Below are 19137 nucleotides of genomic sequence, written 5' to 3'. Positions count from 1 at the left end.
AAGTTTGAAATTGAGTCAGACAACTTTTTGAGTTGACCTCTCGCTGAAGGTCTTTTTCGAATTTGCTGGAGTCATTTTGGATTATCGCTTGCCAATGTTCCTTTACATACTTTAAAGTAACGTCCACCTATTTCTACTCTGACCAAATCTATTCCTTATATATTGTGTTGAACTACTTTTACTCATTTCAAATCCTGTAAATGTCATTGAATCAAAAAGACAGTGATGTGACACAAGAGTTTAATATTGCACAGAAAATTATTTTCAAGTATTTACAGCATTTTTAAAAAGAGAAAAAGTCCAGCACTAGTTTAAATGGGTTAAATTAGCTAAGTGCATCCTAAGATAAACAACCATAATTGAATAAAAGTTCTTAATTCCTTCTTGTAAACAATCATGCTATGCATTAAAGTAGTTTTTATGTGTACGTGTGTGTACTACAGCCTGCTTTAAACTTTGTTGACCATGCTTACAGTTAAAATAAACTACTAGTATACAATAAAGCATCATTATCCTCCGTTGTCATGGTAACCAGACACAAACGGGAAGTCACATCCTAGTTTTTCCTTTTACAATTTTCTTTTTTGTATAAACACAATACATTTCATTCATTATTCATTTCTATTAAATTGAAACGTATCGGAATGTAAAATTGTCGGTAATTTTAATTGTATTTTTAAAAAAAGGCGTTTTCTTTCGTCACGACGTCAAGCCTGAAGTTGATTAATCAAGATTGATACTTTTTTTTTGCCTCGTGCTTTTCCGCATCGCTGTTTTTTTCGGGAGTTTTTGTAACAAAATACTGTAAAAGTGATATATTACAGGCGTCAACAGTTTTCCCAAGGAATCCGGATATGATGAAAAGTGTCAGCTCACCGATCAAGAGAGAAAAAAAACTAGCAAATTTGAGACGTCAGACACATCTGCGCGAAGTCAAACTTTTGGACACAGCAACTCCTCCAAAAAACTTGTTTCAAAAGCTTTACAGTTATTACTCGATCTTATTTTCGCTTCCTTGCCGGGAAAACGTCAGATTTGAAGCGAAGAAGTTGACATGTTGTGAAAGGTAAGTTGCTCACTTTCTAAACAATTGCGGATTTCGCGGATTTGACAGAAAAGAGGCAAAAATGCCTCTTTTCCGGCAAATCCGCGAAATCCATGCTCTTACTGTGGCTAACTATCCAACTTTAACTGTGTTGCATTGTGTTTCCAAGCCTAATGAGGTGACGTTTCCCCGGCAAAGAAGCGCTGCACATCGGGTTGACGTATTGTGATTTGACGGTCTCATGTCCACGGAGATCGGACACCCTCCCCGTGGGCTTCCCGGGCCAGAAAAAAGCCCCCAGCCGGAGATCAGCCCACTTTTGTCGCCCCTTATTCACGGTAAGGATGGGAATATTGTTGAAAAAGTACATCCACTGATTTCTATACATCCATTGACTTCATAAACGCTAGGTTTTCATTATGCGTTATAACCCTGTTGGGCCGCTAGGTATAACAGTGCTTTATAAGCCTGTTGGGCTGCTAGGTTGTTCTTAAAATAGCCACATTCTATGGCAATATGACCCAGCAGTTTGCCCTTGTAATGAATTATGCTTAAAAAACAAAGGAACAACAAACAAACTGTATTTCAAGTCAGTGATTTTTTTTGTTTTTGTTGTAAAACTGCGTTTAAGTGAAATAAATGGCGTCAATAACTTTTTTTACTGATACAATAACCTGTTGGAGATCTAAATATGCAAGTTAATGAAAAACAAAAATAATTACACATCAGTTATCATGTCAAATGCAACATTAAAACACAACATCTACAAACACTTAAAAACAACTTATTTTTACGTTTCCAAAATAAATACCACCACTTTTCTTGCCATAAACAAGAAATCTAACACAAATATTGTCTTTGTACAAATTATAGCTTCCATTGATTGCTAAAAAATAAATAAAATACATGAAATGTTCACAATTTCTGCCTCGTAGTGGCCACATTGCAACTCATCTTCTTTATATCATTGTTATTTCCATACTTTCATGCATTGTTTAACCATTATTTTAGTTTTCAGATTTCACTACTTGGTGTTGGGTTACCTGCAATCGCACTTTATTTTCTGCATTTGACTAGCTATATGTGTTAATGTCATTTAAGTGCACATTCACAGGTCTTTGAAGCAAAGCTGTAACATTGACATCATTCATTAAGAATGCATGTCCCCTACGTCCGGTGTGGCGTGACAGGAAACGCTGGGTAAAGTCAACTTAAAGGCCAAACTCTTCTAGAACCTTCACCTTTGTGTTCAATTTGACAGGAAAGTAAGGCTAGCCAGCAAACAACCCCAATCTTGTAAAAGAACCATTTTCATTCTTCAGTTTTAATACAGTTTTATTGACTTTTCAAGCATTTAAAATGCTTAAACGTTCCCCCTTCCCTTTAACAACTTTGACTTGTCTTTTGTTGTTAAATCATATGCCTTAGTCGTGACTATGAACAGAAAACCACAGCCCAATTATAGTTTTTAATTAACTTTCTGCTTAGATTATCACATGTAAAATAATCCACCCTCCCTTGTATACACCCCCTTTCCCCCATTTTTCTTCAAACATGCAATGAAGCGTTAACCGTCCTATTTATACCAAGCATCATTATGGCACTGTCAAAAAATAGCAAAGTAGGACAAAGTAAGCAATCAGTCAGGCTGCCGGATTGCGAATGGATTTTCGCCAGCACCCCCCCCTTCAAAGGCGCCTGCGCTTAAGACTGGATTTTCCCTCCCAGGGGAGCGGGGATGTAGCGGGAGTAGGCCAATTCGTTTCTAAGCGTGATCACTAAATACTGCGATGCATCACGCAGTAGGGCCACTAACGGCAACGTCTCTGCCATACATCATCTGCGAGTGAGCGCCACCCCAACGAGGAGAGCAACTGTGGGCTTGTTTTTTTGTCTCCCCCACCTTCCTCCTCTTTTTAGTGAAGCTGTTGACGCTTGCGTACTTTTTTCCACTTTACCATGAATGTGGCTTTCATGGCAGGTAGAGCTCAGCTGGGAGTACACAACCGTTTGCAGTTGAGATTCTAAACTCTACCGAGAGGCCTTCACATGAACCAACCGATAATTACACCGTTAATTACTTTATGTACCATATTTTCTCGCATGTAAGCCGCATTTGACGCTAAAAATGATCACTGAATCATAAATACTGCTTATATGCGCACAAATTAGACTTGTCATGCACGAAACGCCATAACGCAAGATGATGCGGCCGATACGGTCAGAGATAAATGGACAAAACGCTAATAATTACACCGTATTTGACTTTATCTACCATATTTTCTCGCATATAAGCCGTATTTGGCGCTAAAAAAATGATGACTGAATGATGAGTACGGCTTATATGCGCACAAATTAGACTTGCCATGCACAAAATGCCATAATGCAAGACGATGCGGCCAATACTGTAATTTATTTCAAAATAGAAAAAAGATAAATGGATAAAATGCTAATAATTACACCGTATTTGACTTTATTTACCATTTTTTCTGTCTTATAAGCCACATTTGGCACGAAAAAAATGATGACTGAATCATGAGTATGGCTTATATGCGCACAAATTAGACTTGCAATGCACGAAATGCCATAACGCAAGATGATGCGGACGATGCGGTCATTTATTTCAAAATAGAAAAAATAAATAAATTCAATGATTTTTAAGGCCATTTTAAGGGTAAGGCTTATATGGCGACTGGTCTAGAGTTTTTATTTACTTATTTTAATTTTCTTTCCTCTATATTAACTTTATATGCTTTTTGACCACAGATTCCAATGACTCCGAAGCTTCAGCACCCTCCTCTAGTCCCTGGGCCCAAGAAGATGACATCAAGCCAATAAGAAGTAAGATTGAACAAGCAGGAATGTAACGTTTTTGGAAATGGGTTTGCAATACGCAAGATAAAAACTGGCCTACCTAAAAATGAAATCAGATGTCATAATACCGACAAGCCACTTTGAGGTTCTTTATTTATTTATTTCTACATTTTTGTTGGCAAGCAAAGACCACCACGTTTGCTGTCTCATTTTGCTAGACTTTGTTTCTCTATTGTCTTTGCTTCCTATCTAGGAGGAAATCCTGTTTGGGGTTTACTCTATAGTAAACTTGAACCAACTGTAATTTTTTATTTTTTTAAGTTTGTAGTTATAGATGTAAGTTATTGAGGAATCTGTCAGTCAATAAGTTTGATTAATCGGGTTGCCTGATAATTTAGGACAAGGAGGTCAGACTCCGGGTTGGTTCGCGAGCCGTTTTAACTTGATTTCATGTGGGCTGGACCATTTTAGATAAAATATATATTTTTTATTTTTATAAATGGATTAAAACAACTGGATTAAAAGCCCTGAATATTCAGTTTTTTATAGATCTAAAAAAATGCTATTTGAGCTTTTTTTAAATATATTTTTACATTTTACAAAATTATTTTTGAACTAAAAACAGAAAAAATGATTAAAAAAATCTAAATTATTGATTTAAAAGGGGGAAAATCAGGAAATGTAATATACATCTATTCATTTTAATTTAATCCTAAAACAGAAAGTCAGCACTCATGAATTACTTTCCCTGGCCACACAAAATGATGCTGTGGGCCAGATTTGGCCCCCGGGCCGCCAATTTGACACACGTGATTTAGGAGATTTGAAACCAAAATTATATCAACAAGAAATAGATAGCGAGTGTTTGTTTCTAAATAACAAAAAGTAAAAGTCAATGACAAAATATACCTTTCAAATTGTATTCATATTTTTAGCTCTCTTTATACGCATTTGTTTTTACTGTCAGCACTACTAGGAAAGTACCCCATATCCCCACACGCCCCCCCAAATAAAGAGGAAATGAACCAACGTCAACAGGAAGTAAGCCAACATCCCAAACCATCATGTTCTTGTTTTGAAAATTCTTTTCACCAATTTTCTTACCTTGTGGTTTGCTTCCGATTGTAAGCTATCGTAAGAACAGACACAACAGTTCTTTTGTTTCCATCCCATGAACTTTTACAGGTTTTGTTTTTTTATTCTCCAGCGTTCAGTTTAATGACTTGCCAGAGGCTTGTTTACCCGAGTGGCGAGGGAATAATTTGGGGGAAAAAAACAAGGGAGGAATACAAAAAAATCTTCTGCCAGAAAGTTCTTCTAATCTTGGCAGTTGTTGCTCTTGTAAAAATAAGGCCACATGACAATGGTTTTGACTCGGACTTAAGTATGACTCAACAACGTAAAGTCTATTTTTTGTTAGAAAATCAAAAGTTGGACAAGGTCTCCCCGTGTGGACCAGGGCCTAATTGAGAGTCCTCGTTGGCTACAGGAACAGGAAATCAATAAGAGATCATCTGCTTGGATGCATCCTGCCCCCTGAGCGATCCCTCGCCGTCTGATTTAAAGCTCGGGTATGGAATGTTGGTCATACCCTCGTGCACAACGATAGGAGGAAGGCAACGTTATTGTTTGGCAACTCTTAATCAAAGCAAAGATCATGGATTTGGAATCAGGCTTGGATGAGTGTGAGCTTACTGTCTCTTCGAAATCGGAAGAAGTGTTGAACAAGACTACAGAAAATATTGTCAAGTTTATTGTAAGACTGCCTGAAAATGTTTTTGTTTAAATAACTGCCAGTTTGAAAGGTTCTCAGTGAAAAGTAAACGATCTTTACAGATTAGCCATTGTTACTGCTCCTATTTTAGGATAAAAACTATCGGATGACAGAATTGTATCTAATATGGGAAATCTGATATTGATTATTGAGGTAATCTATTTATCGATTAATTAGCTCAATTCATTGAGTGTTTATGGTGGAAATAACAGCCAAGACTGTCTTTTCAAGTGGAGGTATATAAATTAGCCACTCATGATGAGTGCTACCTTCATGGTTATCAAAAATTAACATATACAGTGGTACCTTAACATACGAGCACCCCGACATACGAGCATTCCGAGATACGAGTAAAATTTCGAGCTAATAATTATCTTTAGATGGCAGGCAAATTTCGAGATACGAGAAAGCGAGGTGGCCAAGACATGAGAGGCTGTTTATGACTATAGCGCACTGTCTTTTATGCCACATCTCTTTCGAGTATAACAGATATCTACGAGCACTGGGCATAGTGTTGCATTTTTTTCAGTGTTTTTTGTCTGTCACTCAGCGCGAATAGCCGAGCGATTGCTATTAATAACGATTGCTATATATAACTTCTCATTGGCAAGTGGTCGTGCGTTATCCTATTGTGAGGACATTTGAATGCATCATTTTCGGAATATATTGAAGTGAATACAAAAGCAAACAGCCCATTGATAGTGTAAGTCAGGTTGGAGGCCGGGAAAATAGAGCCAACCCGGGAGAAGACAGGTATCAAACTTTAATACAAAATTAGAATTAAGTTTAATGTAAGGTTTGATTAAACTTATTTCTCAGTGTGTCTGCATCGTAATCCAAGTTCATTTAAATTTGTTTATGTTATATTAAGAGTCACCGGTGCAAAAAAGACGAACACAGTGCACCTGAGGTTTTGTCTTTTTTCAATCACACAAAAGTAGAAATCTCTCGTGAGTTTGTCACCAGGGAACACTCGCTCAACGACTTCTACGTCCCCGTAGGGCTTTCCACTTGGCGACAGACAGTCCTCCAGAGACGCTTCCGGGTTTCCCAGTTGCCCGTATCTCTGGCGAACAGGACCGTGGCTCTTTTTTTGGCCGTCTGCCTGAATAAATTGCAAGCGTTTCCCAGAGTTTAATCTTCACATTATTCACCGGATTGTCAAATACTTTTTTTAATGGCCGATAAAGATGACCTTAGTCTCTGCTTTTATCCGTGGTGCAAAAGGCCCGTCGTAAAACACGGCTCTCTGTTTTGAAAGAAAGATGGCCTTTTGTGCCAGGCTCTGATTGGACTCTAGCGGCACACCTTCAAGGTTATTATTACCTGTGTGCTCTATTGACCCTTCCGGAAATGAATTTGTGACCTCTAAGCGTGGTCCTGAAATAGATTTCCTTATGGAAGATTGTAATTTCGTGATTGACATGGAAAGTTGGTTGAAAAATAAAATGGAACTCCACCAACAAACTTGGCAAAGTACTTTGAGTTAAAGTAATTTCAGCCATTGGGACTGGGTGATTTATTTTTTAATTTTTTTGATTGTCCTCTGAAACCGTTGTGTGCAAAAACAATGTACAATGTGTCTAATGTACAGCGCCATTATGCACTTCAGCGTTATTTTCAAGTGATTACTTAGCAGTAGGTCACGTAATCGGAAATGGGATGAATAGGGGGTGAAACACTAGCGCAGGGGTTGATTAAAACGGCCATTGTAATTTTACCTCTGTTGCAATTAGTTTTTCATTGACTTGCTGCAGATAGGTTTCATATGGGAAATTTTAAGTGCGTTGATTAGCATATTTTACCCCAAGATTTTTCTTTCTTTTAAAATAAATATTCAACATTCTCAAGCTACATGATTAGTTATGCATGCTCTAAATGTCCTGAAAGTGTATGGATTTTATTTATGTATGTATACGTGCAAACATATATATGTAGGTATGTGTGTATAAGTGCATACATATATATGTATGTATGTATAAGTGCATACATATATATGTATGTATATGTATGCATATATATGCATGTATACGTGTATATGTATGTATGTGTATACATATATATGTATGTATGTGTATACATATATATGTATGTATGTGTATACATATATATGTATGTATATATGTGTACATAGTATATACCTGTGTATATGTGTATACATGGTATATATCTGTGTATATGTGTATACATGGTATATATCTGTGTATATGTGTACATAGTATATACCTTTGTATATGTGTATACATGGTATATATCTGTGTATATGTGTATACATGGTATATATCTGTGTATATGTGTATACATGGTATATATCTGTGTATATGTGTATACATGGTATATATCTATGTATATGTGTATACATGGTATATATATCTCTGTGTGTATACATGGTATATATCTATGTATATGTGTATATATGGTATATATCTATGTATATGTGTATATATGGTATATATCTATGTATATGTGTATATATGGTATATATCTATGTATATGTGTATATATGGTATATATCTATGTATATGTGTATATATGGTATATATCTATGTATATGTGTATATATGGTATATATCTATGTTTATGTGTATATATGGTATATATCTATGTATATGTGTATATATGGTATATATCTATGTATATGTGTATATATGGCATATATCTATGTATATGTGTATATATGGTATATATCTATGTTTATGTGTATATATGGTATATATCTATGTATATGTGTATATATGGTATATATCTATGTATATGTGTATATATGGCATATATCTATGTATATGTGTATATATGGTATATATCTATGTATATGTGTATATATGGTATATATCTATGTATGTGTATACATGGTTTATATCTATGTATATGTGTATACATGGTATGTATCTATGTATATGCGTATACATGGTTTATATCTATGTATATGTGTATACATGGTATATGTGTATACATGTGTGTGTATCTATATTCAAAATATTTGCTTGAAGCAATTATTTGCAATATTTGACACGTTTGCGTCATGGGGGACATTAAAAAGCCAGGAACCCCACCTTGCTTGCAGGGCACTTTTTGTTTACGGGTTCTTGCGCTCGCCATGTAAAACTTGACCAGTTTAGACAAAGTACTAAAATAAAACATATATTTACCTCCGCTGTTAACCAAACGTGCCACACAAGACGGCATATTTTCCCAGAGAATCTCCCAGAGAGAAAAGGGGGTGTTTTGAGAGGCAGGTGGGGGGGTCATAAAATGAGTTGGGCGAAATCCAAATGCTTAAAATGAGAGCTGCACAGGGGGGATTACTTGGCCTCTAACAGGGTCTCGTCTCCAACGTTAAGGTTAAAACCTTTTCTATTACCGAGATCTGTGCCGGTGCAGCTCTCGCCGGCCCGAGTTCACAGCTCCCGCCGTGCCCCGTCGTGTTTGTAGGTTCAATGCCTCTCTGTGAGGTCATTCTGTCGCCCTGAGCAGCAGAGGGTGACCGAGGACCAGGAGGAATGGCTGCCATCCAAGCAATCCAGCCTCCCCTCCACCCCTCCGGTTTTCTCTTTCAGACCGGAGCTAAAATCGATATGGGCGTCTGCGCGTTTAAGAAGCCACTCAGCGGCGGACAAGCGCCACAGTCCCGAAGGCCGATCGACTGGGCTTAAGGCTTTTGATTGGCGTCCCGAAGATGCGATGCGCTGACCCACAGCTGTCCCATTAGCGGCAGGTTAATGCTGAGATTGCCAGCGAGCAAATAAAGGAACTCGGCGCCGGGACGTTTTGATAGACTGCCAATCCTCTGGTTGACCTACAGTCACACCTTTTTAGATGTTTGGCCTTTAAGGGAGCTTGAATCAGGATAGTTGAGTCACTGTGTTAACTTCTCTTCCTCGTGGTGTTGTTGCTTTGTATTCGATTTTGCTGCTGACTGTTTATGACTGTGCGCAACAGCCAGGAACAGGAAATTGCATCACAGTGGGACACACTCACTAAAACATCACAAGTGAGGCTAAGCGTTTCAGCTGCGGTAGTTAAATTAGAACACTGCCAAATTCCACGTAACAGTGGAGAAACATGATTAGACATTGGAGTAGGCTGAGGAAAAAAAAGGCGCCTAGTCAAGTTTCCTGGATTAAGGAGTTTTGGTTGCGTAGATTGGAAAGCAGAACAGTCATGATCAAGATGGATCTGGGCTGACTAAATTTATTCTAGGTGTAGTCTGTGAGGGAGAGTACTGATCTGCTATTCTTCAACTTGGTTCTTGTTCCAGAATAACAATACTGGGAGTGTTCGGGTTACGACTCCTACGATTTTTTGACTTTATGTGCTTTGTCTGGTTTTGTGCACTGGGAGTATTCGGGACTTTTTCGCTGTCTTTTTTCAGATCATTTAGACAAAAAAATAATTGTAATCTGGGGTTTCTAGATTCAGCCAAAAGACTGACGTCAGTTAAGTCACCAAATGTTGTTTTCAGGTCATACAGACCTTACGTTTTTGAGCGACAAAGTCAATTGACGTTCAGTTCACTTGACTTAAGGGTGTAGTCATGTCAGGAGAATCCATAGTTTGTTGTTTTTGGTCAGGACCAAAATAGTATTTTTGTGTGGTTCCTTTTCTCATTGAAACTCTTGGCACACAGTAATAACTCCCAGTCCTTATCAAGTCAATAATTTGCCATGCTTAAAAGAAAAAAAAGGATTAAGAATGATCTTTAGACTTGCTTGTTTGCCAGCCAGGGCATCTTTTACATTTTTCCCAGAAAGTCCTTGTCTTCAAGTTCGAAGGTGAAATGGTAAACACGGCTTTACTACGCCTAAGGAACATTTCAATCAGAGCCCTTTTGTAATAACATTCATTGTACTATATATTCCTGGTATAATTCCCCTGGTTTTGCGTCAATGTGTGTATATATATGGATGGGTTAGATGTATAATTTCTAATGAGAAAATATATCCCTTTGGATTGAAAGGTAGGGGCTGTTCTACATGCTATTTGTTAGGAGGAGAGATGATACCTCGGGCTGTTTTGGCGGTGACGGTTCTAGGGACGACTCTGGCTAGGTCATTGCACATTTTGCAAATTAGCATTTCAATCATGCAGGTACATGCGCGGCCGAGCGGAAAATATACACGCTTGCCTAACGCCTCGCCGCTAAAAGATAAACAAAATATTACAGGGTGCCAGGAATTGGCATTTCTAAGATACTACTTTGCTGTTTGTTTCTTTTGGCTAATGGTTATTAGGAGATGAATACCAGTATTGGATGAGGGCGTTTATGTGGTTGACATTTGTGTAAATGCATGTTGGGTGTTCTCATAAATCTCAGGGTAAACAACTTTCATCAACTACTCCCTTTCGAATATTTATATTAAAACATGCACCATGCTTGTAATTGGTCTCTTTGCAACACAATCTTCCCGTTGACCCCTACGACCTTCTGCTTAGACTTGAAAGAATTGGCCTTCTTAACCACATGCAAAAGTCTGTTTAAATATACACACATATGCCTTCTCTTGTCTTTTGGGTGCAATTTTCAGCTTTCTCCAGTAGGACCTATTTTCCGAAACCAAGCCAGAGATGTCTATAGACTCGCTTTTACATAGAGAACCATTCAAACTCAACCCCACCCCCCCATCCAGGCCCGGCGCTCAAACCCTACGTGGCGACGTTGCTGAAGACTGGGTGACAAATGGCAATTATATTTGTGTGTTCTTCATGAATCCATCAAACACTGGCCTTTTAAAAATGCTCCCCAGATATCGCAGCCTGTCAGCTACTGGTAGCGACGACCAAATTGGGATGCTGCTTAGACAGTCAAGAAGCACTCACCCCGCAGTTTCCCCTGTGATGTGTGTGACAGCGTGTGCAGGGGAATACCATGTTTTATTCAACTACAAATGTACACTCTCAACAGTTGTTGATGTGCTGGAAATAGGGCGGTTACAAGTCCAATTTGGTGCGCTGCGTACTCGCGTTTGTCCGGGCACCAAGGGAAGGATACATGGGGTTTTAATGCGGCCTGTCAGGTTTGCTACATCTGGTTATCTACACAAAGTTGTAAAAAAATAGGGCTGATTTTATTTTGCTGTTTTTGGCAATTGTTGAGCAAAATTGATATCTCTGCCTTGGGATATGTTTATTTTGGGAGGAGCTTTGTAGAGACAAATAGTCTTGACCAAGGGGGGTCCGACTCGGGTTAATGTCAACTTAATTTCACGTGGGCCGGACCATTTTAGATATAATATTTAGATTTTTTTATTAGTGGATTAAAACAACTGGATTAAAAGCCCTGAATATTCAGTTTTTTTAGATCTAAATTAATGTAAACTAAAAACTGAAAAAAATGGATTAAAAAATGACAATTATTGGTTTAAAAGGGGGAAAATCAAGAAATTTAATGTACATCTATACTCTTCATTTTAATTTGATCCTAAAACAGAAAGTTGGCACTCATGATTTACTTTCCCGGGTCACACAAAATGATGCGGCGGGCCAGATTTGGCCCCCGGGCCGCCACTTTGACACATGTGGTCTTTGCAGTTTTGGAAAACTTGAAGAATGCCTTCCCATTGATTTTATACCATTTTTTCTTCTAAACCCAAGACCTGCTCACATGTATCCATTTTTTTCCTCATTACTTTTTCATTTGTTGAGTAGCGCCTGTACACGTCTGTCTTTGCCATCTCTGACAGTATTGTCATTAGCATGATCTATGGTTATGCATATTATATTATGCATCGTGTCCATCCGTCTTCAATGAGATGGAAATAGAAAAGTTGCCAGGAGTATTTAGAGAACCAGTCCAATTTTTTTGTTTTATGGTTTTCAGTTCTTCCGGAAGTATTCTTCCTCATGGATTTCAAACGAATACCTGTCAACCTCTGCCGATAACTGCCCTTATAAATGATTCCCCGTACAAACCCTAAAAAAAAACGTACAAACACCGTACGACGCATGTTTACTCGCGGTAACTCGTTTTGTTACTATGTGGGTCCTCCATGCTTGCTTCCACGATATTTACTCTAGGTATATCTACGCATGCACATGTCATCCTTTATCGATATTGCCGTACACACCGCTAAAAAAATACATACGATTGAGGATCTTTTTTGCTGGTATACCGTGACAATAGTAACGATCAATGACAGTAGCGTCGTTGGCTACCAGCCTACGAGACTATCTGGATTTTAGCCAAAACAGTCTTGTTGAGATCGGTTTTCATAAATATTGGCAATTTTTTAATTTATTTTCCCTGTACAAAAGTCGGTGTACGGCGTACATAATTTGACATAGTAAAAAAAGGTATAAAATACGTGTAAAACGTACAAGTTGACAGGTATGTAAACGCCATCCCGCCCTCACCTCCGGACAAACGCCTTTACAGATAGACTTTGTCTGGTGGTTCTAATCCATCATGTAAATCACTATGCACGAAACTTTTCGCCAGTTGTCTCCTTACTCATAAAGTCCTGTTTTGTTTATTGAAGCAGCTCATGGGGTGTGTTTTAACCACTCTGTTTTACGTTCAGGTTCACATCTGGCTTCTCTCCCAATGATGTGACTGTAATTGCGAACTGGTAGGGAAGGAAGTAAAAATCTTCGAATGATATTAAACCCTGCAGATTTTTCCCTTCTTTTTTAAAAAACTGCAAAAACACTTGAGGGATGTTCTGTAAAACCGCTCAATTAGGACAGTTAAGAAAGAATTGTCGAATGGTACAGGGCGGGGGGTGAATAATTTACCCCATCTGACATTAACGGTGTACTGGTAGGCTCAGATGTTTACGGGTAGAAGTCCCAGTAGGGCTGAATGTGCAGCTACTTCGCTCAGTCTCATCCTTTTTTATCAGGTTTTCGTCTTCTGACTCACAGACTTGCTGAGGCCACCTGAGCGTTTCGAGTAAAGGAGATCATTACGGTGGCAGACGGCAGCTATTTTGTATACGGCGCTCTTTCACAAGTGCTTTTTATTCACCCCCATCTTAATCTTACGTTCGCTCACGTAACTCACCTGGGTACCGTTACCACCGTCTTGCCTACAGCGGCGGCTTTTGTGATGGTGTCACGTCAGGTCCCTACATCTTTCTGTCATCCCGACGCGGAAATGTTTGCCGTGGGATCAATATCGGAAGCGAAAGATTTGCCGTGAAACGACGGGGCGAGTGAAGTTTTGATCGTAAGCTTGATGGTGGTAGAGTGCTGACAAAGTTCTCGTTTCAATAAAGTTGCCCCATCGACAAACTATTAGCACCGAAAAGTTCTTTGGGAAAAATGGTGTTGTTGCTGGAAAAAAAAAGTCATGTTTTTTTTTTGTGTTTGGTTTAGATCAGCCTCAAATTGACAGAGAGGAAAATGGCATTGGCCCGGCCATTACCAACGAACCTGACAACGGTGTGGTGGCATCATGTAAATGTACATGCGGAAACGCCATCAACACTGGCACTGCCGGAGACCCTGCTACGGCACCCTCCACGCCGGTGTCGCAGAGGATGCAGCCCAAGGGGAAGTCTAGCTTGTCGGTCAACAGCGATGAGAGTCGGCGAAGCAAAGGAAGCTCAGCCGAGATGGAAAAAGCGCCTTTACCAGAAGGTGAGTTTTCGTTCTTCGGGCATGAACTAATGCAGGACTAAAACGTACTAACTACTAACAGATCAAATTAACGCTTTAATGCTTTTTAATAGTCATAGTCAGGATTTTCTATAGAATTTTTGTGGGGGAGAATGAAAATAACAATCTAAATCAAGGGTTTCTAAATCAGGTTTCATATGGGCCAGACCATTTTAGATATGATATTTAGATTTTTTTAGAAATGGATTAAAAGAACTGGATTAAAAGCCCTGAATATTCAGTTTTTTATAGATCTAAAATAATGTTTATTTTAGCTTTTTTTATATATATTTTTAGATTTGACATTTGTGAATTAAAACCACAGAAAAATCCATTAAAAATTTACAATTATTGATTTAAAAGGAGGAAAATCAGGAAATGTAATATACATCTATACTCCATTTTAATTTGATGCTAAAACATAAAGTCGGCACTCATGATTTACTTTCCCGGGCCACACAAAATGATACAGCGGGCCAAATTAGGCCCCTAGGCCGCTACTTTGACACTTGTGATCTAAATCTTTAATTGACACCTATTTTGAAATCATCATTTTCAGCAATTTATTATCAATACTTGAACAAGTTTGATGCGCACCACAGAGCGAGTTTGTCACTCTGCCGGGTGTCGTTGAGGTTTCTTTCAGTAATGACTAGTCTTGTTCCTGTCAGCACAAATACCGAGTAGGTGTGACCGCCCTAACAAGGGTCGAAAGCACTGGGGTAGCCATTAAAAGTCATGAGCAGTCTTGGCCAGTATTCGTTGTACAAGTCTTTTTCCCCAGCTTGCATCTGGGCAAGCAGGGATTTTATTCCGAGGAAAGTCCTTCACTCAAATGTGTACTTACTTCTATGAAGTATTCTCCGGATATTGATTTACAAGAGTCCGATTTGAGGTGTGGTTTGCATCGAGAAGAAAAGTTGGCGGATTGAGATTTATTAGATGCTTTGCCATAGTTAAATTATGCATCTGGCGTATTGCCGTACACTGTAAGGCATCCGGTAGCCATGTTGTGTCCTAATTGGCTGAGAGTGTGTGGTGGAAGTGGAAAGGAAATAAAAGGGAAAACAATAGCAGCTCAACAAGTCGCTCTCATTATGACTTTCTGCGTTGAGTGCCTCACAGATGCCAGCGTTGGGGGGCAAATACGCCAGCTCTCGAGTGTTTATTTCCCCGCGGAAAAAAAAAAACGGAGAAGAAAAGCTGAGCTGTTGTGTTTGAGTGTTTACACAGATTAACATAATCTGTTTGCCTGTGAAATTACCCTCTTTAACAGGCCTCTAAACACAAGAAATAAAAGGCAGATCTCCGGGGATTCTGCGCCTTCTCCGCCTACGCAACCAATCTGTGATAGAACCGGTAGCACTGCTAGCAAAAGATGCTTAAGACCAAGGGTGTCGGAGTAGGGTTGGTTCGCGGGCCGCTTTAATGACAATTTGATTTCACGTGGGCCGGACCATTTTAGATATAATATTTAGATTTTTTTTAATATAAATGGATTAAAAGAACTGGATTAAAAAGCCATGAATATTCAGTTTTTTATAGGTCTGAAACAATGTTTATTTTAGATTATTTTTTATATATTTTTTGATTTTACTAAATGATTTTTGAACTAAAAATACAGAAAAAAATTGATTAAAAAATTAAAATTACTGATTTAAAAGGGGGAAAATCAGGACATTTAATGTACATCTATACTCTTCATTTTAATATGATCCTAAAACAGAAAGTCGGCACTCATGATTTACTTTCCCGGGCCACACAAAATGAGGCGGCGGGCCAGAATTGGCCCCCGGGCCGCCACTTTAACACATAAAAAAAACAGTACGGGATATGGGAATGGTGTACAAAAACCAGCCTGTCCTAACACGGCATTAGTGTCCACTTGTTTTGCGCATAGTCTCCTTTCCGCCGGATCTCCCACTAATCGCCACTCTTCAATTATACATCCAAGCGAATAGCAAAAAAAAAACCCAGACCGCCTCTTAATGATTGTGTACTGTGTTTTTTTTATTTATTCCTTTTACCCTCGGCTCTTTAGATTCCGAACACTCGTGGCTTTGCCCTCTGGGTCCTTCAAAGTTTGTTAGGCTGAGCTTTTAGGTTTTTTCCTTTTGTTGTCGTTATTTTTTCCCCCCCTCTTCATAAAATAGGCAGAATTTTAACCCTCTCACGGGCATCTTGTGGCGAAACTATACGTTTAATAGTAAAGGACTCCCTGCGTGTATTTCAGTCTTCAGATCAGCATAATCCAATGCATTAAAAGTTCAGTACACACTTCACGCATCTTGCTTATATCACAGCAAGCAAGGCTGTGCTCCTGGTCAGCTCGGCACCCCCTCCGAGCATGAAAAAAAAAATAAAAGGGAGAAAAACTGACTTTGATTAATCAAACATGAGCATCCAGCAGTCTTGTGCATGCCTTCCCGCTTCGTCCTCCATACTCTCCTGCTTTCTCCTTCGCCTCTAACCCAATCAGCAACAGTCCTCTCCAACAGCTTGAGACGGGCTGATGAAAGTTATGCAAATGAGGCCTGTTTTGTCAAATATTTTACTTTTTTTTTTTAGCCCTCCAAAGCATTTTTCCATACTACATTGTAGAAAACTTGATGGTGATTCTAATGTAGTTTTTTTTTTGCTACTGCAGTTGTTTGATCATGTTGCCATCCATTATTTTTGATAGAAGATTAATTCAGTTTATTTTTAGTGTTTTTTTTTACTCTATTTATCATGAAAGAATGGCATATCGGAAAAATTTGACTTTTTTTTAACTGTAGCATTGTTATAATGATGCAAATATTTGTTTAACTTTGTGATATTTGATTGAATTCAATAGAAAAACATGAATCAAAAAGTACATCATTCAAACTAGTCAACCACTATAAATTAACAATCATTTTACTTTGTTAATTAAACAATACAAACACTTTGGAACTCTACAACTTATCCCAACCAACCTGACTATTAAATACACTACTTAGTACCAAGGACTAACCATTGGTTGCTGGTTCATCTCCCATAAACAATATTTCGAAGCTCTTTTGTCGCACTTAAAAAAAAGTCGTCCAAGTTCCATTTTGTGCTTCCCTAATTCAAGCCTCACCAATTTAATGCAGCGTGACTAATTCTACCTAATCTATAAACACATTCAGGGTGGCTAATGAGTCATTTGTGATGGTAAATTCGACCAAACTGGCAGGCGCCTTCATCAAAAGGGTCTGGAAAGGTTAAATGTTAATCAGAGGTTTACGGCATGGCTAACGCTAATCGGCTTGCTTGCCAGGAAAAGGATTGTAATAATCGGAGCCATCGAGCTAGCCGCCCGCATGATAACGCTTCAATTATCTGCCATTCGCTTAATCAGAACCGATGGCGAGAAATTTCTGGCCGTGTTTTTCTCCACGCATGCAAAAAAAAAAACCCAACTCGCCAGAGTACTGATTTGGCAATTAACCCAATTGAATTCCAACCCCCCCAAAAAAATGTGGATGTCATTTGGAAACATTTTGGTACCCAGACTGCTGCGTCCAGTGCATTTTGGCGTGCCTCTTCTGCGAATTTTTGACCCTCTGCAACCTGGTGGTGGCGCCGGCGGCGTGCGGTCCGTGCGCGTCGGCGTCGTGCTGTTGCTGTTGCTGTGGCGAGGACGTTGGCGATGACTGCAACTGTCCTTGCGATATGGATTGCGGTATCATGGATGCCTGCTGCGAATCTTCGGATTGCTTGGAAATCTGTATGGAGTGCTGCGGAATCTGCTTTCCTTCGTAGAAAACTGGAAAACGGATGGATAACTGGATATGGAATGGGGAAACCTGGTTATTTTGGTTGTTTTTGGTTTGTTTTTTGTTTATTTTGTACTGCAAGATGCCTTCTGAATGTTTTGGTGCGATTGTGTACTTAAGATTGTTAACTTCAACAAAAGTAGAACTAGTCACTTCAGCTAAACTTGTAACACTGACTTTTGATAGATTTTATACTGTCATGTTTCGTTAAAGCAACGTTTTCTAACCTGTTTTGAGCTACGGCACCCTTATTTTGCATTGAAAAAATCTCAAGACCCAGCTAAAAAATCTTCTCATTTCAATTAAGAATATCACTTCGTTCTCATCAATTATTTTCTCAACAGGAATCAAATAAACAAAATGAAGTCATACTTTGTTGCTGGGTTGATTTATTCATCATTTTTGCTTCATTTTTCAATGTTACTTGCAGTATTTGTCCTAAAATCTCATGTAAAACTGTTTTTTTTACCATAAAAGTACCGTATTTTCATGACTATAAGGCGCACCCTCAATGAATGACACTTTAAGTTTTTCCATATATAAAGCACACTGGATTATAAGACGCCCTGTCTATTTTGGAGAAGATTGAAGACTTTTAAGTGCGCCTTATAGTCGTGAAAATACGGTACAAACTTCTGGAGTGAACTTTGTTATGGACTTTGGAAAGGTTTGATTTAATCAGCCCACTGGAAATTATCATTTCAAAAAATAGAAAGCTTCATAATCACCCAAGAGTTTTTCTTACATTTTGCTTTCCCCAATCAGTCAAAAGTCAAATTTAAAAAAAATATATAAAAAACCTTTAGCTATGGGCGTGCAATGACCTTTTTAGCAAAGTCACCCACCTTTTCACTCCCCGCAATCAATCCTTTCTCTAATGCGTCAATTACAATGGGTCCCTTTGTTTCTGTTTGCTGTCAGTAGGTGACTAAATCATCACCTGTCTGATGACAAAGTCATTTCTCTTTCCACAATATTGAATAAATGGCCATTCATCTATCCTTTCCCATTAAAAAAAAAAAAAAAAAGAAAACCTGCTGCTTTTTTTTTTGGCTATGAAAACAAATAGCCGCAGCGTTTTACATTCAATTACTAATTGGGACTAATTTTCGTGTTTCCTGAAAGAA

General features: G+C 38.6%; 1 protein-coding gene across 1 annotated transcript; it reads left to right on the top strand.

Annotated features, from left to right (window-relative positions):
• Positions 1 to 746: 746 nt before the first annotated feature.
• mdfic (MyoD family inhibitor domain containing) lies at positions 747 to 18311 on the top strand. The gene is made up of 5 exons (XM_077709759.1): positions 747 to 1066; positions 1215 to 1383; positions 3812 to 3886; positions 13947 to 14210; positions 17746 to 18311. The coding sequence occupies exons 2-5, from the start codon at positions 1287 to 1289 to the stop codon at positions 17994 to 17996; spliced, it is 687 nt and encodes a 228-aa protein (XP_077565885.1). The 5' UTR covers positions 747 to 1066; positions 1215 to 1286; the 3' UTR covers positions 17997 to 18311.
• The last annotated feature ends 826 nt before the right edge of the window (positions 18312 to 19137 follow it).

This window comes from Stigmatopora nigra, chromosome 23 (assembly GCF_051989575.1).
Source record: "Stigmatopora nigra isolate UIUO_SnigA chromosome 23, RoL_Snig_1.1, whole genome shotgun sequence".
NCBI classification, from domain to species: Eukaryota; Metazoa; Chordata; class Actinopteri; order Syngnathiformes; family Syngnathidae; genus Stigmatopora; species Stigmatopora nigra.
The sequence above is the reverse complement of the archived record's forward strand: the minus strand, read 5'-3'. Positions and strand labels throughout refer to the sequence as shown.

Excerpts from the sequence above, each read along its gene's own strand:
- mdfic (XM_077709759.1), top strand. The coding sequence starts at position 1,287 with ATGTCCACGGAGATCGGACACCCTCCCCGTGGGCTTCCCGGGCCAGAA. Across the intron at positions 1,384-3,811 it reads TTTGTCGCCCCTTATTCACG|ATTCCAATGACTCCGAAGCT; the intron begins GTAAGGATGGGA and ends TTTTGACCACAG. Across the intron at positions 3,887-13,946 it reads TGACATCAAGCCAATAAGAA|ATCAGCCTCAAATTGACAGA; the intron begins GTAAGATTGAAC and ends TGTTTGGTTTAG.